The sequence below is a fragment of the Podarcis vaucheri genome (assembly GCF_965113315.1).
Source record: "Podarcis vaucheri genome assembly, chromosome: 5".
NCBI classification, from domain to species: Eukaryota; Metazoa; Chordata; class Lepidosauria; order Squamata; family Lacertidae; genus Podarcis; species Podarcis vaucheri.
The window spans coordinates 29,443,244-29,463,617 of NC_138763.1; the positions used below are offsets into that span (position 1 = coordinate 29,443,244).

At 39.1% G+C, this 20,374-nt stretch overlaps 1 protein-coding gene across 4 annotated transcripts in view; it reads left to right on the forward strand.

The window, feature by feature from the left end:
• TFDP2 (transcription factor Dp-2) overlaps positions 1-20,374 on the forward strand; it is a 37,269-nt gene that overhangs the window by 10,652 nt on the left and 6,243 nt on the right. For all 4 annotated transcript variants that reach the window (XM_082224522.1, XM_082224524.1, XM_082224525.1 and 1 more), the window contains 8 exons: positions 7,048-7,169; positions 11,348-11,395; positions 12,587-12,749; positions 14,176-14,319; positions 14,917-14,985; positions 15,803-15,954; positions 16,883-17,049; positions 20,068-20,173. In XM_082224522.1, coding sequence (XP_082080648.1) covers positions 7,048-7,169; positions 11,348-11,395; positions 12,587-12,749; positions 14,176-14,319; positions 14,917-14,985; positions 15,803-15,954; positions 16,883-17,049; positions 20,068-20,173 — 971 coding nt within the window. The remainder of the gene's footprint in view (positions 1-7,047; positions 7,170-11,347; positions 11,396-12,586; positions 12,750-14,175; positions 14,320-14,916; positions 14,986-15,802; positions 15,955-16,882; positions 17,050-20,067; positions 20,174-20,374) is intronic.

The window sequence follows — 20,374 nt, forward strand, 5'->3', positions numbered from 1 at the left end:
TGGTGCTTAATGAAACATTGATTTCTAGGCATGCCATGTTGAAACACTATTTTGAAAGCACTGGTATGACTGCTATTAATAAATGCAGTTCTGCTGATGTTCTGGAATGATACTGAGCTTGTTGTGCAGTCGCACTTAGTGGTTAAACTGAGAAACAGTTACACAATATTTCCTGCTACTCCCTTGCAATAGTTTCCTTGCTTAGTGTAAACAAATGTCCATTGTATGCTTGATTCTTGGCAAAAATCTGGCTTTTAACAAATAAAGTTAATTGGTATAGTTCTACTTGTAGAAACAAGAGCAAAAAAATAATACACATGACTTTTTTTATTCCACTGAACACTTCTTTCTGTATAGCACAAAATATTGATCCATGTCTCCCCTGCAATTTCCAGTCTATTACCAGATTATTTTATCTTTTGGTAGTAGAACCAGCATGCCACTAGCAGAATTTTTAGCACCTGTCTCTATAAAACTGCATTGCGTAGTAGAACATGGTAATATTTGAAGTTTGTTATGCAATAATAAGTTAAATGCATTTTATGCTGTCACTTCCACTCTGACTATTGTTGGGCAACTTAAAGGCTACTTTTCTGCAGTTTGATTGTCTTACTCCTTAGTTCATAGTCCTTTGTCATCTAACCTAAATCACGTTAATGACCAAATATGCTACTATGCTTAAGCATTTATTTTAAAGAAAAAATGTGGTGATCATGCATGCTGCCCATAATTCTTAAAGATCTGATCGGGCATCAAATCAAGATTTACTTTTGTTATCCAAGAATGTACAGCAACTCCCTCAATCAGTGAATCATCCTAGCAGATGGAATTGGCAATTTTTTAGACCAGACATTCTTAGCAAATAAAGCCCATAAAAGTGCAAGTTCGTAGCTTTTAGAACGGTTGTGGTGTGACATGGAGAAAAGATATACCGTATTTTTCGCCCCATAAGATGCACCGGCCCATAAGACGCACCTAGTTTTTTGGGGGGGAAATAAAGGGGGAAAAAGTTTATTCCCCCCCCCAGGTGCGCTGCGCTACACCAGGAGCTTGGGGCGTGCAGAGCTCAGCGCGCCCCAAGCTTCTGCGTGCTGGCAAGGTCTCCGCTAGCGTGGGAGAGCCGGGCGCCTCTCCCAGGGCTAGCGGACCCCTGTGCTAATCCAGAAGCTTGGGGCGAGCTGAGGTCAGCGCGCCCCAAGCTTCTGCGTGCCAGCAAGCAGTCCGCTAGCCCTGGGAGAGCCGCGGGGCTCTCCCAGGGCTAGCGGATCGCTGCGCTACACCAGGAGCTTGGGGCGTGCTGAGCTCAGCGCGCCCCAAGCTTCTAGGTGCGCGCAAGCAGTCCGCTAGCCTTGGGAGAGACGCGGGGCTCTCCCAGGGCTAGCGGATCGCTGCGCTACACCAGGAGCTTGGGGCGTGCTGAGCTCAGCTCGCTCCAAGCTTCTAGGTGCGTGCAAGCAGTCCGCTGCCGCCCCAAGCCTCGCACACCCGGTGGGACCTCCTGCCGGGTGCGCGAGGCTTGCAGACACTCGCCCAAAGCAGGGGGAGGCCTCCCGAGGGCTCCCCGTGCTTCGGGCGACAGGCTGCCGCCCCAAGCCTCGCGCACCCGGTGGGACCTCCTGTCGGGTGCGCGAGGCTTGCAGACACTCGCCCGAAGCAGGGAGAGCCCTCCCGAGGGCTCCCCGTGCTTCGGGTGACAGGCTGCCGCCCCAAGCCTCGCGCACCCGGTGGGACCTCCTGCCGGGTGCGCGAGGCTTGCAGACACTCGCCCGAAGCAGGGGGAGCCCTCCCAGGGCTCCCCGTGCTTCGGGCGACAGGCTGCCGTCCCAAGCCTCGCGCACCCGGTGGGACCTCCTGCCGGGTGCGCGAGGCTTGCAGACACTCGCCCGAAGCAGGGAGAGCCCTCCGGAGGGCTCCCCCTGCTTCGGGCGACAGGCTGCCGCTCCAAGCCTCGCACACCCGGTGGGACCTCCTGCCGGGCGCGCGAGGCTTGCAGGCATTCGCCCCATAAGACGCACCCCCGATTTCCCCTTCATTTTTGGAGGGGAAAAAGTGCGTCTTATGGGGCGAAAAATACGGTAAGCTAATATGTACTATGGTTGGCTGTTCAGGTGTGTGCATCTTTGACTGAGGCTCAAAACAATTTGATGGATTTGGTTAAGAACTTCACTTAATTCAGATCCTGTCTTTGTAGTGAACTGCAAGAGTTGCCCTGCTGCAACTAGCAGCTAATTTGGAGTTTATAGCTCCTGAATGTGCAGTACGGCGCAGAAAATAATTATATCCTGCTTTTTTAATACTTGTCACCTTAGCCCTGAGTTTACAGTGATATTTAGGTTACCAAAACAAATAAAGGCATTCCTGAATGGTAAATTGCAGGAGAAAAAGTTGAAATTATTTTTAATTTATATACAGATCAATGCCAAAATAGACTTCTAAGTTGTTTACATGTATAAAAACCAACCACACAGCATTAAAATAAAAACATCCACAATTAAAATACATAATAAAAGAATCCCATTAGAACAGAAGGCTTGGGTCAAAATATCAAGGAAATGCCTCCGTAAGCAGGTGCAGTTTCAAAATATACAGGATGCCAATACAGATGGGGCGTCTTGGTGTTTAGCAAGGTGTGTGTTCTGTAACACTAACGCCACCATTGTAAAAGACCACCACCTCAAGCCAATAATCATTAGGCCATGTCAAAACTAAATAGGTTCAGTTTTTAATTGTTGTTCCCTTACTGGGCAACGGAGGGGAAATAGGTTTTTCATGTTACATATTCAAAGTTTCTAGTTCTGCTGAAAGATACATCTTGTTTTCAGCATATAATTTTATACTAGTGACCTTGAATGCCAGTTTTAAAATCTAAAATGTTACGCGATAATAGGAAACTTTGAAGGTAGCTGCAGCTATCTTGTCTTTGAACAATACATATTCACCTAAAATTTAGTGGCAGTAAACTATGAACTCTGGTACAGTATCAAAAGACTGCTATTTCTGGAGAGGAGGGAGAAGGTCTCATCCCTTCAGATATGCTGGGCTTCTGAAGCACCTTGCATTAGTCAGCTTCATTGGAAGACCCTGTGTTCTAGTCTTATGTGATAAGGAGAAAAACTTACCCATCCACTTTCTGCACACCATGCATAATCTTACACATCTCCAATATGTCACCTCTCACTTACCATTTTTTTTAACTAAAAAGGCCCAGACATTATAGCAGTTCTTGATAGGGGTCTAGCTTCAGCCCTTGGTCATCTTAGTTGCCCATTTCTAGTTCTACACGGTTGAGGCATGTCACCCAGAACTGTACACAGTATTTCAAGTGGTATGACAGCATAGATTAATATGAAAGCATATGACATTGATAGACTTATTTTCAGTCATTTTCCTAGTGAATTTGCCTTTTCACAGATGCCACACACTGGGCTGCCACATTAACTGATCTATCTACCACTAACACAACATGAGATATTCAGTGCCATGTAAGGGATAGCCCCCACACCACTGCTGGATTTCCATCTTCACAACTGTTTTTTGTTTGCTTGGGAAACTGAAAGCCAAGACTACATTTTTTGTTGATGAGATACTCCCTCCCCCCCCCCCACTAGCTAGGTCTGCCCTATCTGATGCATCAATGTAGGACTGTAGGTTAGTTTCTATCTACTTTCCTAGCTTGGAATTAGTCTAAGACTCAGACTTCCATCCTCTGCTTCTGTTACCCTCTCCCCATTTTGTAAGCATAAAAACTCAAGATGCCCTTGTTGGACTGTTTTGGTATATATTTTGCATCTGGGGAATCCTATTAGTATGAAAAAGCTGCTGCTTTATTGATGACTGTTCTGTTCAAGGAAACTGGTGCAGGGAGAGGGAAGAGACCTGCAACATAATGTGTACATCTTTGTGACTTCTCTGCCTCTTTTTTATCTCAGTCATTCACCAATAGTTGTGGAGTCGTCGTCCTCTTCTCCATAGTGCAGTCATTTTTGAGGCCTGCAGCAAAATGTGTTGTAAGGGGTGTTTCTACCCTCTTTGGGCACCAATAGTATATTTCATTGAGTTACAGAGGACTTGTATACTTCTCGTGTGCCAGTTTCTCTCTTATTTTCATTTAAAATTATCATAGCCCAGCATGGGAGAAAGAGAGCTTGTAAGTGGCATGCTCCCAATCTTCTGAGCACAGTTAAAAGATCGGAGGTGTTACATCTGCGCTGGTTTTATAGTAAGCTGGCATTGCCTGGCTCAAAATGTTCAAAATGGTTTTGTCTACTTTTGTTCTGGTTTTTGGGTGAGCCCTTTCAAGCAATGAACCCTATTGTCTGCATTTTTAGAATTTTTACAGTAGATGGCAGTAGAGTAGAGTTAAAAGATACCGCAACTAGAAACTAACCACTATTCTTGTATTCAAATAAAATACAAAATGTAGCATTCTTAGTCTATAGTCTATTGCTTCACACAGACTGTAGTGATGGTATAGTTAGTACTGTAATACCAAATATTTAATATTTCAATCAATAAAATTTAGTCTTGAAATGGGAAAGCTTTGTGTGCTGTTTGCAGGCATGAACACTAGAATTTTTTAAAAAAATATTATTAGCACTTCTGAGCCATGTTTTAAAGGGGCATGATTTGTGACAACAGCTGTATAGTATACCAATGCAAGGGTGTGTTAATATGTTCATTTCTGAACTATTCATAGATGTGTGTCTGCAAGACCAGGGTGTGTACATTTGCAACTCTGCACGGTATTGTAGAGCTGCAGAAGTGGCTTCATAGTTGAAGCATGTTGTGTTTCAGCTTGAAAAGTTTAGCCATCTTAAAATCAAAAGGACGTACTCCCTATTAGAATGACATTTGGCATGGGGGATCTGTCAAACTAACAAAACTTAAGTGTAATCTGATGAAGGCTTGAGTTTTGCTGCTTAAAAAATTTGCTTTGAGTTTTGATTACAACATTAGACCAGAATATATTTACTACTTGCATGGCATGGAAGTTAAGATGGGCATCATATAAGTTTCATACTGTTTTGTGCATTAGTGAATTTGTTAAGCCTTAACTGTCTCAAACTGAAGCGCTTTTAGATCCTAGAATTCCAGTTTGTACAGGCCTATGTCAAGGTTAATAACTAAGTGGATGATACTCAGATGAGACCTAATGGCATATCGCTGAACATTGTTTATTTTTCATCTTTCAAGATTGCTGCTGAACTCTGCACCACAAAAACTTTTATGCAGCCAGGCCCATAAATATGCTTCATTTGGTTACTTGTAGTTTAGCATAAGTTTATATGCATGCCTAATTCTGTTACATTTGGGGTTTTATATTCTTTGTTTTTCTCAGTTGAAAATATGTTGCCATACAGAATGATCTAATCTCCTTATCTTAAACCATCAGTATACATATTTCCCCCCCATAAATGCTGTGAACGCCACTCATGTGAAAGAACTCTACATTCTGAAATTTGGCTTGTTTAGACAATACTTTGCCTCCAGGAGGCAACCATTGTTTGAACAGGCTCACAAAGAAAAATCAGGTTATTGCACAATTTTGTGTTTTCATCGTTAAGGAAAATTGCAAGGAAGTGAATTGTTATCTTCCTGTCTTACCTAACCCTGCTTAGCTATTTCAGGCCAGGTGTGGAGGACCTGAACTCTGTACAGATTTTGAATTGAACATGTGTTGGGGTTAGGGCCTGATGGTAGGATTCTGCTCCACCACCTCCACATTCGATCTTGCTAAATTATTCCTTCTACTCAAGTAAAGCACTCTTCTACTAACAAATTTTTTAAATATATTTTTAATTCACTGTAAAGTGAATAAGAACTGCATTCTTAATATTTTTAATATTCTTAATATTTTCTTGGCAACATTTATTGTAACATTTACTCTTGGGAAGTAGAAAGATATTGTTACAACCCATATTATGGTTAAGAAGAATTCAGTTTCCTAAGTCAATAGGACAGAGCATCTTCTACTATCATGGATTTGTGTGTGTTTTGATTGGCAGTTCAACAAAGAGAAGGTGGCCGCTCAATAGGACAGCATCTGGCTGACATCATGCTGACCTTGTTGCAAAAGTTTCTTAAGGGTGTAGCCAACACTGAAAACTCATGCTGTGTTTATAGACCATTTGATATGGAATAGATGCATGGAAAATGTAGACTTCCTGTTTAAACTATGAAATAAGTCAGCAGTGCAGTGCAGTGCAGCAGCTAACGGGACTAATGCAATTCTAGGTTGCATCAACAGACATATAGCATCCAGGTCATTGGAAGTAATGGTACCACTCTGTATTCTTGAAATGTCAGTTTAAGAAGGATAATGACAAACTGGAACATGTCCAGAGGAGAGTGACAAGAGTGAAAGAGCTGGAGACCATGTCCTGTGAGGAAACACTGAAAGGCGATACAATGACCATATTTGAATGACTCACACATGCATGATATTGTAATTTGTTTTACAGAGGGCAGTACCCAAATCAATTGTATCAAAAGGATTTAGGCTAAAAATTAGGAGTATCCTCTTGCTGGTATGTTCCGTTTGACAGTGGAATAGATTGCCTTGGAGAGGCTTTATTCCTGCAACATGATTTTTTAGATCTCTTCCAACTCTGATTCTAAATATTAAGAGTTTATCCCAGCATCATTAATCTCTTAACACAGTCCCAAGTCTGAAAATTGTACACTTCCACACTTTCATTGTGTATTTTTGAGGATATATACTGATACAGTGGTACCTCAGGTTAAGAACTTAATTCGTTCTGGAGGTCCGTTCTTAACATGAAACTGTTCTTAACCTGAGGTACCACTTTAGCTAATGGGGCCTTCCGCTGCCACCGTGGCACCGGAGCACAATTTCTGTTCTCATCCTGAAGCAAAGTTCTTAACCTGAGGTACTATTTCTGGGTTAGCGGAGTCTGTAACCTGAAGCGTCTGTAACCTGAGGTACCACAGTATTCTGGTTTAAGCTCCATAAAAGATGTATTTTACTGTTTCTGTGTTCAGGTTTGCTTTGCAGAGTTTAATTTGTTCTTTCTCTAATTTCCATAGATTATAAGCACACCACAAAGACTGACCAATTCGGGAAGTGTTCTCATTGGGTGTCCCTACACCACAGCATCAGCCATGGTCACACAGATGCATATAACTGAAGCCACTGGCTGGGTTCCAGGGTAAATAATCCGCTCTTGCATGTTCATTCTGAGTTCCATGTTTTCTTCATAAGTTAGGAATTCTACTTAATGCACCTTTTGACTTTTGTATGCAAACATGTAGCCGCTTGACTTTGGTCAAGCTTCATTAAGTTACATAATTCATATATGGGATGATAGAAATAATGGAGACTATTTGCGCAATTAAAACAAGTCCTTACTCCTTCCTTAAATTTCTGTTGTATGTATAGCATCACACTTGCATATTAGAGAAGTATGCCAATCTGGAAGTAGGGCTAAGAAAAGGCTATTCTTTTAAAATCTAGTTTGCCAGTGTAAGTTCCATTGGTGAGCAACAAAATGGGCTGCAGTTGCATAGAGCTTTGCTCTTCATCAAGAAGTTAAGAGGTATTTTGGGCCTTACTATGCAGCTATTCTGAACGGTTTTGAAGCTGTGCTATTTAAAACATTTTAAATATTCATTGTTCATTAGAATGGCAAAGATTTTGATTTCATGCTGATAATATATATAAAGTAATTGGAAGGGGTGAACACTTTGAATTTAGCAGCTGAGCTTGGTTTATTGCTGAGTTGCTTTATCTATTTTCACTCTTTTTAGAAGCTTGTAAGATCTATATGGTGCTAGAGATAGTCTTAATTTTTGGTAACTAGAGATATGGTTGCTGTAACATCATCTGCTTTTGTTTGCCTAAGTTATCCAAGATCTCTTTAACTTGCAGGTATGGAATACAGGAATATATATATATATATTAAAAACCCTCTATCCTTTAGGGCACTCATTATCTTTCACCTTCACTTCTCCCAGCTAGCTAAGAAGCAGAGTAAACAACTTCAGAAAGCTATCCACTACAACCCAAAGGTCTCACTCCTGGTCAGTCACTGCCACTTTAGACCCTATGAGCATATATGTGAAATTGATGTTCTTTTTGCCCCTACATGCATCACTTTTCACTTGCATACATTGAATTGCATTTGGCATTTTATTGCCCATTCAACTCAGTTTCGAGAGATCCTTCACAGCTCCTTTTTGTTATTGCCACCCGGAACAATTTCATATCATGAGCAAACTTGACTGCCTCACTGCGTACCCCTAACTAAATGATTTATGAACAAGTTAAAAAGGACAGGTCCCAATATTGATCCTTGAGGGACCCCACGTTCTACATCTCTTCATTGTGAGAACTGTCCATTTATCCCTACTTTGTTTCCTGTTTCTTAACCAGAGGACTTCTCTTATTCCATGACTGGTGTGATCTTGCATCAAAAGCTTTTTAAAAGTCAAAATACATGTCAGCTGGATCACCTCTATCATATGCCTGTTGACACTCTTAAAAAAAATTACAGGTTAGAGAGACAGGACTTACCCTTATAGAAGCCCCACTGGTTCCACTATGCTTGGTAATTTTGTCTTTGACAATGCTTTCCTCTGGCTTTTTGGTAGTGGATCAGTGATTTCACATTTGAGTTCTTTAAGAACTTTTGGGTGGCAGCCATCCAGATCTGGCAACCTGTCATTTTTAATTCTTTTGTCAATAATACCTCAAACTTAGTCTCTTATCTCCACTATTTGCTGCAGTTCCTCACACTGTGAAAGTTAATTTCAGCACAGGGAACTGCCCTATATCTTCCACGGTGAAGATAGATGCATATAATTCATTTATCCTCTCCACAATCTCCTTATCCTACTTCAATACACCTTTGACTCTATTGTCATCCAAAGGTCCAACTGCCTTCCTAGCTGGTCTCTTGATACTAATGTATTTAAATATTTCTTGGTTCGTGGTTTTCATGTTTTTAGCAATGTGCTCCTTAGTTATCTTTCGGCATCCCTTATTGTCTGTTTGTATTTATTTTGCCAAAAATTGTGTTCCTGTTCATGTCCACATTTCAACAAGACTTCCATTTTCTAAAGGAAGTTTTCTTGTCTCTAATGGCTTCTTTTATGTTGCTCATTAATGGCACAGGCACCCTATTAGCCTTGGTCATATCTTTTCTTGATCTGTGGTATCTAATTTTGTGGTTTTAAATAACTCATAAGGATTTTGGAGAAATCCAACCCTCTTGACTTTCCTTTTCAACTTAATAATCATAATAACAATGAATTTTCTATACCACCTTTCATCCGAGGATCACAATATATATTTTTATTTTTATTTTTACCAATCCCCTCATTATCAAATGTGGCCATGTTGGATTTTCTTAGCCATTGTCCATTTACATATATATATTGAATAGGATAGCTTCAACAATATTTACATCTATGCTATCTTCACCCACAATGATTTGGTAGAGAAGCCTTCCTCTTTTGTGATTTCTAGCTTATCAGATTGTATGTCCTCTTCCACAGACAAACACCACTTCCCCCAGTGTGACCTTTCCTTCCTCCTTATAGTGATTGTATCCAAATATTTCTGTGAAATAATAATATTAATAATAATAATAATAATAATAATAATAAATATTTTTACCCCATCCATCTCTGGGCAGCTCCCAACAGAATATTAAAAACACGATAAAACATCAAACAGTAAAATAGTAATCATGAGAAGGCCCATTTCTTTGTTGTTGTTTTTAAATATTTTATTAAATTTTCACAATAAAAGACAAAGAAGATACAAAGCCCATTTCTTTGTGCCACACAGTTGAGTTCTCTCGCTTATGGCACAGCTAGCGGGGCCTCTTCTAAACATCTTAGTAATCAGATAGGTCTATATATAAGAGGAAAGGTTCTCTCAGGTAAATGGTTCCCAAGTTGCTTAAGGCTCCATACATTAATGACAGGTACTTTAACCTGGCTTGGTAGCAAACTAGAGGCAGTGCAACCCCATCCAGAACAGGCAAACTACCTAACACCCATTTACCCACAGCGCCTTCCAGTCAAAGATGTGGGATGGTTTCTGATAGTTGGAGCCAGTCTCCTGCTGCTGCTGCTCTACATATGAACTTCTTCTTTTGGGCTGGTTGTGGAGGATAAGCAAGCAGAGTGCATGTGTCTGCTTGTTTGAATAACTCCCTTGCTCTAGGGGCAGGACAAGGAAAGCATGTTGGGAGGAGAAGCACTGCCAAGACCCACCTTAGCTATATAGGCCCTGCAAAGATGAAAACAGGAAAAGCAGCAGGAGAAACAGCTGCTAATCTGGTGCAGTCTGCCCAGGTCTTGAGCAGGCAACCAGCAGAGGAAAATGGTGTCATCTTCACCACTCAGGCTTTTCCTGGTTCTCGGTTTTGTTTGAGGATCAACCACTTTCACAGTTCATTGTATGGACTGAGGACCTGGTTGTTTCATCTCATTTTTTAAGAAATTGAGGAACTAATACATATAATCGGAATGCAACAAACACAATAAGAAACACAAACTTTTATACAAGCATATAACAATGTGAATGAAACCACATATCCTCTTAAAAATCTGCTTTAAGAGAGAACTAGGGCAGAGTGTGTTATGACCAGTTTGAGAACTGATGTGGCCAGTTTGTTCCTGTCCAGGTCCCTACAAGAGTTCTGCAAAAGTCAGAAAAGGGCAAGAGCTGTTCTAGAGCTACTCCAGGCACCAGCACCACAAAAGGCAGCAGAAATAATTCTCCAGCTGTTTTATCATCCAGTTCTTCCACCAGGGTTCCTTTCTTAAGAACTCTTGGGACTATCACAATTTCTCTTCCATTGGCCTTCTTCCCTACGGAGAAGTTATTGCCCTTTTTTCCTAATAAGATGCTCATTTAGTATGTCCAGGAAGGCCTGCTGATCAGCCCCCATTCCCCAGCAAGGTTTCAGGTTCCTAAGCTAGAGCTCAGGAAGATGATCAGGGAATGAAGTTGAACAGAAACAACATTTCTCATCCCAGCAAAACTCTTACAACTGAATGTCACCCATTGGTTTTATTTCTATAAATTCATCTAAATAAAATCAACTGTTTAACCAAGGAATCACTTAGTGGTGTACACTGAATAATTTGAAACAATCAATGTACAAATAAATTCCAATTTATTTAAGTTTAGTCAAGTTGCATTCCCCTAGGGGCAATTACAACTATTACAAATTATGCTCAATATATTTGACTAGCTTTAAAAATGAATAAAGCAAGTACTTAAAATATTTAGAATAGGTATAACTTGTGCTATGAAACATTAGTACAGCCTAAAATCCATATTTTGATATGTGCTGTTTTTTAATGTTTACAGGGATAGAAAACGAACTCAAGACTTTATGGAATCAGATTTTTCGGAAAGGTTTGTATCACTGCTGCATCCTGAATATGCTGACCTTGTTAGCAAGATTTCATTTCCATCTCCCTGAAATAGTTCAGTTTACTGTAATAGACCAAATAATATTGTCCTTTGTTGTACTTGCACACCTATTCTAACAGATTGTCTGGCTTGAACTAATAACTATCCGGTTGTTTATATAACTTGCAAAATATTTGGAAATGCAGTTTTGTAGAGGTGATAAGATCTATCATTGACTTTTGGTGAGAAAAATCTAGTTAAATCGCAATGTGTTTTTCTGCAGGCACAATTCCGGTAAATGTACTTCAGTGCTTTATCAGTCACTTCAGGGCTACACTTGTAAGACTTTATAGCAATTGAATTTTACTACTTGTATATAGGAAGTGAAAGTGAAGTTAGTGACGGTAAAAAAATATGTTAGAGTCATAGTAGAGCATATGCTTTTCATGTCAAAAGGTCCCAGGTTCAGTTCCCACCATCTCTACTAGCAAGTCTACTAAGCCTCTGCCTGAGCCTATGTGACTATATGGAAACTTCAGGTGCAGGGGCAGTATTGCACTGAATACTGGCTGCTGGGGGGCTGTACAGTAGTAATAGGCTACTGACCTCATGCTCTGCCTGTTGCCTTCACAGTCTAACTAGTTACTAACAGGAGCAAAGTTCTGAACTATATGTACTTTTGATCTGACCCCACAAGGTTTTCTTTGCCGCCGCAAGTAAAAAATGGCAAATACAAACCATTTGATTCTATTATATGTGAGTTGTAAGCAAGTATACCATTGTAGAATTTCCAAAAAACATAGAATCATATCCCCAGAAGAAAAACATGAGCTTGAAATGCATTGGAGCAAATTATTTGATTTGCTGCTGGTTTTTTGGTTTGAAAATGATTACATTTCAGAGTAGGTTCTTCTGCACTTCCAAAATTCTAGTAAACTAGCTAGATGGTTTAATGTACTGTATAATCTTTGCAAAGAACATATTCATAACGTAAACACAAAGCAGTATCTTGCAAGAAAGAGAATGAAATTAAAATTGCATGGCTGATTCTAGCATTATAAATTATTTATCATAGTCTCCTAAATAAACATTTTTTGCAGATACTGCACCTTCCAGCAAACAGATAGTGATTAGCATGAAAAATCTGTGATTGGTCTTTGTTGTCAAACTTAAGATTTGAATTTTTCTTCACAGTAAAAGAAGCAGAAAAGGAGATAAAAATGGAAAGGGTTTGAGACATTTTTCAATGAAAGTATGTGAAAAGGTCCAGCATAAAGGAACAACATCTTATAATGAAGTTGCAGATGAGCTCGTATCGGATTTTACAAACTCTAATGGCCACTTAGCTACAGATTCAGTAAGTAGAAAGTAACATTCATACACATCTAATATTTTGCAACCCACTTGTTCCTCTATAATCAAATTAAAATATTATGTGTAAACTATTAAGGGCTTGAGGAGACCAGTGCTCTTTCCACCCCACCCTCAATTTTCTTCCCTACCCCACTTTTGCTGAAACACTTACCAATCTATGCCTCAGCTATTTTCAGTCATAGATTGACATAATAAACTTGTACAGTCTGTCCGGCTTCAGTTTCCTTTAGAGCTGTCTGTCTGTCTGTCTCTCTCTGATTCAATGGCTGTCAACATTCTGTAAGCCCTGGGACCTCACATGTGCTCCTTAGCCCATTTTCAGCTTTTGAATCCCTCCTCTCTCTCCCCTACACCTGCCCCATGAATTTACAAACTTGTATACTTTTGCAGTTCTTCTGACTCTTGGAAGTAGATGGGAACCATTCCCTTATTTTGGAGCAATCCTATTTTAGCTTTAGACTAGCTGCTGTTGTGAAATCTTACCATTAGGAAATTGTGATTGTGAAATCTCATGGTCCAAGGGTGAGTAGAGGAGCGCTCCTCTCGCCGCCCATGATTGCCCTGCCAGGTTCAAGGAGCAGAGTGGCTGCAGCTCTGCAACACCTGTGAGCGGGGGAGACATGATTGTATGGGGAGTGATGATGCAGGTGGCAGTGAGGTGGCGGGAGATGTAGCCACCTTTTGGAAGCTTCTGCTGAGCCCAAATTAGAAAAGTATGAGCAGATATATAGAAAGGGGAAGAATGCAGCAGTCACAGAGCTTGGACGTATTTAAACTGCTTTAATATTCAACATCAGTTGACGTGTTAGCTTTCTCAATTTTTCATGGTTTAGTCTAGCAATCTATAGTTTAAAACATATGTTTTATTGCCCTTTCAGTCTGTTCAAATGTTGCCTTATGTTTTTAATAAAAAAGACATGCTTATAACATGGCACTTTCAAAGATTCAGTACTCTAATAATTCTGTAATCAAACTTGCAAATGTTGTTCTTACGGCTAATTAGGTAATAAATTAGACCTCTCTTGGCCCCTGTTCAGCTTTGGATATAATCAAGGCAACTTTTTGCATGATATTTTTCCTATTTTGTATACTTTTTTTCAATTATGTAGTTACTTCTGAGCATGTAAATACTTAAAGAGGCAATATTCACATTAATTTATATATGCCTTTTCCACATTCCTGTGGAAGAATATGAGATATGTATGTGATTGGGAAGGAGAACCACCACTGGTTTGATATTGTATATATCTTGGTTTTCTACAAGCTTTGCCCGTAAATATTAGTTATAGTGTTCACATTAATGCCCTGCCTGCAGTGAAACCTTTATATGCATTTTAAAATGATTTAATACTGTTTTTCATACCTGTAGTGAGCTGATGATATATTTAACAGTATTGCATTTTAAACAGGTTTATGATCAGAAGAATATTAGGCGGAGAGTTTATGATGCCCTCAATGTATTGATGGCGATGAACATTATTTCAAAGGAGAAAAAAGAAATCAAATGGATAGGTCTTCCTACAAACTCGGCTCAAGAATGTCAAAACCTTGAGGTGAGTGAGGGGTGTAAAATTTATATTGGCAAACGTATTTTCTGTGTATAAAATGGAGACACATGAATTCTACTTTAAGTAGAGTGATTCTATATAAATTATGAGTATGAGTGCTATCTGTGTGGGCCCCACTCCAGCCAAAAAAATGTAGAAGTTTATTAATCTTTACATACTGTTTTTATAGATGTATAATAAAATCTTAGTCTTAAGAAATATACTGTAAACTGCTCTGGAATATTAATTTTAGGGCAGCTTTAAAAGGAAACTAAACAATAAACAGTAACTTCAAAATATAATAGTTTTTATACCTAAGTCCCAATCAGAATTGCAGTGTTCTGGTTAGCTGCCCCATGTTAAAGTATTGTCTCATTTTTAACTTAAACTTTGCTGACTTCCCTACTTGATTGATGCAGCACAAAAGGTTCTGATGGCATCTGAAGTGCATCTGACGATTTTGCAATGTACCGTATGTCCTATATGCTGCGATTCGGGTTCCCTAAAACAGTCATGAAGCAGTTTCACCTTGGCCCAGAGGAAAAGACACTTCTGTGTATTTATCTACTGTTTTGTAACTTTCTTTTCATATTCGTATTTAAGATAGAGAAACAACGGCGTATAGAACGTATAAAAGAGAAGAGAGCTCAGCTGCAAGAACTTATACTTCAGGTATATTTTTCAAATGTATGATATCACTTAAATCCATTGGGGGATGTTCAGCTAACTCACAGTAGGCTTGTTGAAATTAATGAACCTAACTTAGTCATGTTCATTAAATTCAGCCAGTCTACTCTGAGTAAAACTTTGTTGAATGCACTGCATGTTGTTTACTAGTGTTAAGTGGTGTGGTTTTAAAATATACATATATATAAAAATAAGCATCCTTAAACTAGCAGAGTGCATACTTCCATGTTTCCTTCAGCTGCAAACTAAAATAAGTTTGCCTTTTAAAAAGCAGCCTGTCTCCTAATACAGCAAATAAATGTTCAAAGGAATCTGTGACAAACCAGTATGAACACAGAAGCCATTCCCTGTCTAGCATCACAAAAAATCAGTGACATTTTCTGATTTAACCTACATTTGTTTATCAAAATCTGCAGTAATACTAAAATTTAAGCTTCTCAATGCTTCATCTAATACTAAAACAATTCTCATTTTCTGACACAATAATCTAGGACAGGTTTTGTTATAATAAAAAAATTCCTTCCAGTAGCACCTTAAAGACCAACTAAGTTAGTTCTTGGTATGAGCTTTCATGTGCATGCACACTTCTTCAGTTACACTGAAGAAGTGTGTATCTGAAGTGTGTATCTGAAGAAGTGTGCATGCACACGAAAGCTCATACCAAGAACTAACTTAGTTGGTCTTTAAGGTGCTACTGGAAGGAATTTTTTTATTTTGAGTATGGCAGACCAACACGGCTACCTATCTGTAACAGGTTTTGTTATGTGTTTTAAAATTTGATAATTTTCATTTCCTTCTACAGCAAATTGCTTTCAAAAATTTGGTACAAAGAAATCAACAAAACGAACAACAGACTCAGGGTGCTCCAGCTTTAAATTCTACAATACAACTGCCTTTTCTAGTAATAAACACAAGCAAAAGTACCGTCATAGATTGCAGCATCTCTCCTGACAAGTGAGTGTGATATGAAAGTACATGCTGTAGTGTTGAGTGCTTTGTAGTAAGCCTAAGAAACTTTTTTTCTAAATTAAAAAAAAATATCAATTTGCCACCAGATTTTACCCATTTCTCTCCCAATTCATGTTGAGTTTTTTATGTTTGGTCCGCCTGATGAAAGATTTTGATATTGTATAGGATTTGACCTGCTAAGATGTTGTTATCAGTATATTGGTATTTGTGATTATTTTTGAAATAAAGATTTTTAATTTTTTTAAAATAGTACATTTTCCCCTTTCACTTTGTTTTTGGCTGTTGGTTATGCTGGCCAGAAGGCACCACCACACTTACGGTGGTAAGCAGAATTCTTGACGCCTGGTTTTATATTCAAATTTGTGTTATAAAAACTTTCATAATAAAGCTGGCTAACAACAAAATATATTGTTTCTGGAACAGCTTTTCTAGTAGCAGTAGCAATTATAAGCTGTCCTATAAGTTATTTTTACCAATTTTATACGGCTAAAGAACCTAATTAGGGATGAAATACACTTAAAATGCATTTGGTGGGCAGGAAGGGGGGCACTGAATTTGAGTGAGGAGTCTGTAGATGACCTTTAAAATCCATTTGGTTTAGTACAAGAAAAGATTTTGGCTAAAGCAAGATTTCCCCTCAACTTTGAATCTGTTTAATGAGGGGGAAAAGTTTATGGACTCCTATTGCCTCGCATGGAAAAAGTGTTTTTAATTGGGGAAATATAATAATTTGTACCCTGCTGAGATGGCAGTTGACCAGATGCAATCAGAAGCACTTTCTGTACCTAGTTATGTTTTAAATATAGCTTTGACTCCTGCAAGTGTAATTGTATTTGGGCACTTACTAACATATAATTTAGAAAATGCATCTAAGCTGCACTAGGAAATCTCACTCATTTTTCCCCTCTTACAGATTTGAATACCTTTTTAATTTTGATAGCACTTTTGAGATCCATGATGACACTGAAGTATTAAAGCGAATGGGAATGTCACTTGGCCTAGAGACAGGCAAATGCTCATCAGCAGACCTAAGAGCTGCTAAATCACTAGTGCCTAAAGCTTTAGAAAGCTATGTCACAGGTAAGGCTGTGGTTTTTGCATGTTGCTGATTAAATGCAAATCCTCACCATCGTGAAGAATTTCTAATGATGTCAGACTGCATGAAGATGGCAATACTGAGTGATTTATGAAAGTTGGCAGTATTGTTCAAACTAAATCACAGGTTTAAAAGTAGTCATCTGCAACTAGAGATTCCAGAACTTGTAAATAAACCAAAGTGCTTGAATGGTGTAGTATTCAAAGTAGTGCCATTAATAATTCCTGCTGTCACCCTGCTATTTAAAACTAAGGGAGTGTCTACATATTTTTAAAGTCCGGTGAAAAAGTATGCTGCACAGTTTCAGTAATGGTATCTAGCAAATGTATTGACGATCAAGGGGCTGATTCTGGCTACAGAATCTCTCTTAGTGGAACGATATTTGAAGTGGCTTGCTACACAAAGTCACAAAATAGTTAAGCTAAAGAACCACTTTAAACCATTTGTGACATAGGTAGAGCAGATTATGTTATTCTTTAAACCAGCCTTCTCCAATCTGATGCCCTCAAGATATTGTTGAACTACAATTTGCTTTGCTAAGAGGCAGCAGACACACCAAATAAGGAATATTATTGTGGTCATCAAGCCTTCTTTAAACACAAAATAGGTTGCTGCCGAAAAGGTGCCTGGTGCTCATCACCCTGAAAGTGACAGGCTTTCCTTCTTTGAAAGGAGGACTGTAGAGCACAGAGGGAGTAATGTGAGTATATGTGAGCTACTCTTGGAAGCTGCTCTCCTCCCCCTGCATGCTGTTCTGGGCTTTTCCTCGAAACCCCCCTAAGCCGAATTTTGCAGCTTGTTGGGAGGAGAGTGGGAGAAAACCCCATTGTGCAAGTGGTTTCCACTGATGGGGTGAATCCCAACCCATTGTGTCCCCAGAGAAATTTCCCTTGTTTAGTGAATATAACCACCTTTTTAAAACTAACATATACATATTTTTTTAGAGTAACACAAAACATATTTTAAAGCTGCAAATGGCAAATCTTGTGTTTTGTCTTTGTATTCAGTGATAGTGTCAATATTTCTTAGGCCTTCTGATTGTCCTTATGAACCAGGAGCAATATGGGGATATTTTTTTTTTTATCCTTCCCTACGCAAACTGCTATTTCAAAGGATTCCTATCTGTTCTCTTAATCATAACATAATTACGCAATGTAAAGTTGTGGCTAGATCTGTCTAATCTGCATAGTTACAGAAAACAGAGGCCTGTGCAAACAAAGTAGCTGATTTAAATGTGTGTTGTACAAATTTTCAGGGAGAGGATCGCAGTGAGATTCTTACTGCTTTCTGAACAGCCTCTACTTGTTTTGTTAAACATAATCTGTTTTTTTCTTTCAAGGACTGCAAGGTAGTAAAATGTTTAAAATAAGCATTTGTGTTCATATTCTTATGGCTCATTAATACCAAAAAATGGTGTTGTGTGCATTCCTCTTTAAAAGTTATTCGCTAATGATATCCTGCTCTTGATGTTCTGAGCCTCTAGGTCTTGCATCTTTGAACATAGAGAAGCAAGCTTCCAACTTTGATCACACCTAAACAGGATTTCCAGTATCCCAAATGGCAACTTTATTCTGACAGTCAATGAGCTATTGTATTGTTTAAACTAAAGCACCAAATTGAACATGGAAAAATGGGATGTTGTAGAGTTTGCTTATACCAAAATCCCATAAGTAGAGCAGTAATATTGCAATGATTTCATTATCTGGAGCTCTATATTCAAGGGTATAAATACTTCAATTGAGCACTTATATTTCCTCATGGATGCTGAATAAACTTGAGATGTTGAATGTTGGATAGTTGAACTTGCCTCTATTGTATTTCTCCTACCTTCACTGTACTATCTAGAAAGGGTTAATGAGTGAACAAGCTAAGATAATCTCTTAGTTCCATCTGCCTGAGTGTATAGAGGGCCTTGTCTTCTGCTTTAAAATTTCCTGAGCTAAAAATAATGCCAGCTTTAATTTACCACTGGTACCATTTTACCAGTGTACCTGAAAGATTAACTTGCCCTCTTGTTGGAACAGCCAAAGTACACTAGACCCATGCAAATAGTCCATTGTGCTGGCACTTCAAAGACTCTCCAGATAATTTGCTACACTAGATCTATGATGTCATTTTGCATTTAAAGGGATTTTCCTTAGATAATTAGGGGAGGCATTAACTCAAGTAGTCACCCAGCTTGTTGTATTTTTAAGTTGACCAGTCAACATTTTTGTTCTCTAAAATGCTCTGGGTGATTCAGCCTTTCCAGGTTGAAGTTTGTTTTTACCATGCAAGCACTATCAATCTAGAAAGCCAGCTTGCATATGTTTTTGATAGGCTTAAAGATATCCCCTCCCCCCAAAAAATTGCCTAGCATGTCGGACACACCACTAATATGATAACGTGGGAAACAGAACAGAAAGCCAGCGGGGAAAAGGTGTGCAATAAACTCAGATCATCAAACTCCTGTTTGCAAGATTCAGGCATTCCTACTTGGCCATAACAGAGAGAAGCTGGTGCCAATTCTTACTAGAAATAGACCACAAAATAACAACTAGCTTTTTATATAACGTATAGCTAATTACTTACTTTATCCCCTCAAATACTGTTTTTCTGAGACATTTTAATACATATTGCCCTTGTAAGCATATATGTGTTTCATACTGGTAACATACCAAGTACTCTACAGAAAATAGACATGTATGTCTCTGCTCCCATTGCGAGTCCCTAAACTCTCTCACACAACATGAGAAAAGGATTAGATGGTGCTAGGGAAGAGACTGAGCCACATGTATCCCTTCAACTTCAAAAGGCTTGGTGGAATCAGTTCAATGACTGCAGAATAGACTAAAAGGTGAAATTTTCAGCATTCCAGACATGTAGCTTGGTGCATGGACATGCCTCAAGAGAATAAAAAAGTATGTTCCTGTACAGGAAAAGTATTGACCATTTGTTGTTGCATGTTTACTCCACATACATGTTATGTGTTGAGTTGTAATTGACTAAATGCTTTCTTTTAGATATGTCTACAGGAATTTACTGCTTGAACCAGGGGCTAGTTTTAAATTCAGCTCAAGCAGGTTCTGCTTTGGCCACAGCTGGGAATACTGCTCTTTTTAAGTCAAGGTAAGTAAGTGGGACGCATGTGGCACTGTGGTCTGAACCACAGAGCCTAGTGCTTGCTGATCAGAAAGTCGGCGGTTCAAATCCCTGTGATGGGGTGAGCTCCCATTGCTCGGTCCCTGCTCCTGCCAACCTAGCAGTTCGAAAGCACGTCAAAGTGCAAGTAGATAAATAGGTACCACTCCGGCAGGAAGGTAAAAGGCG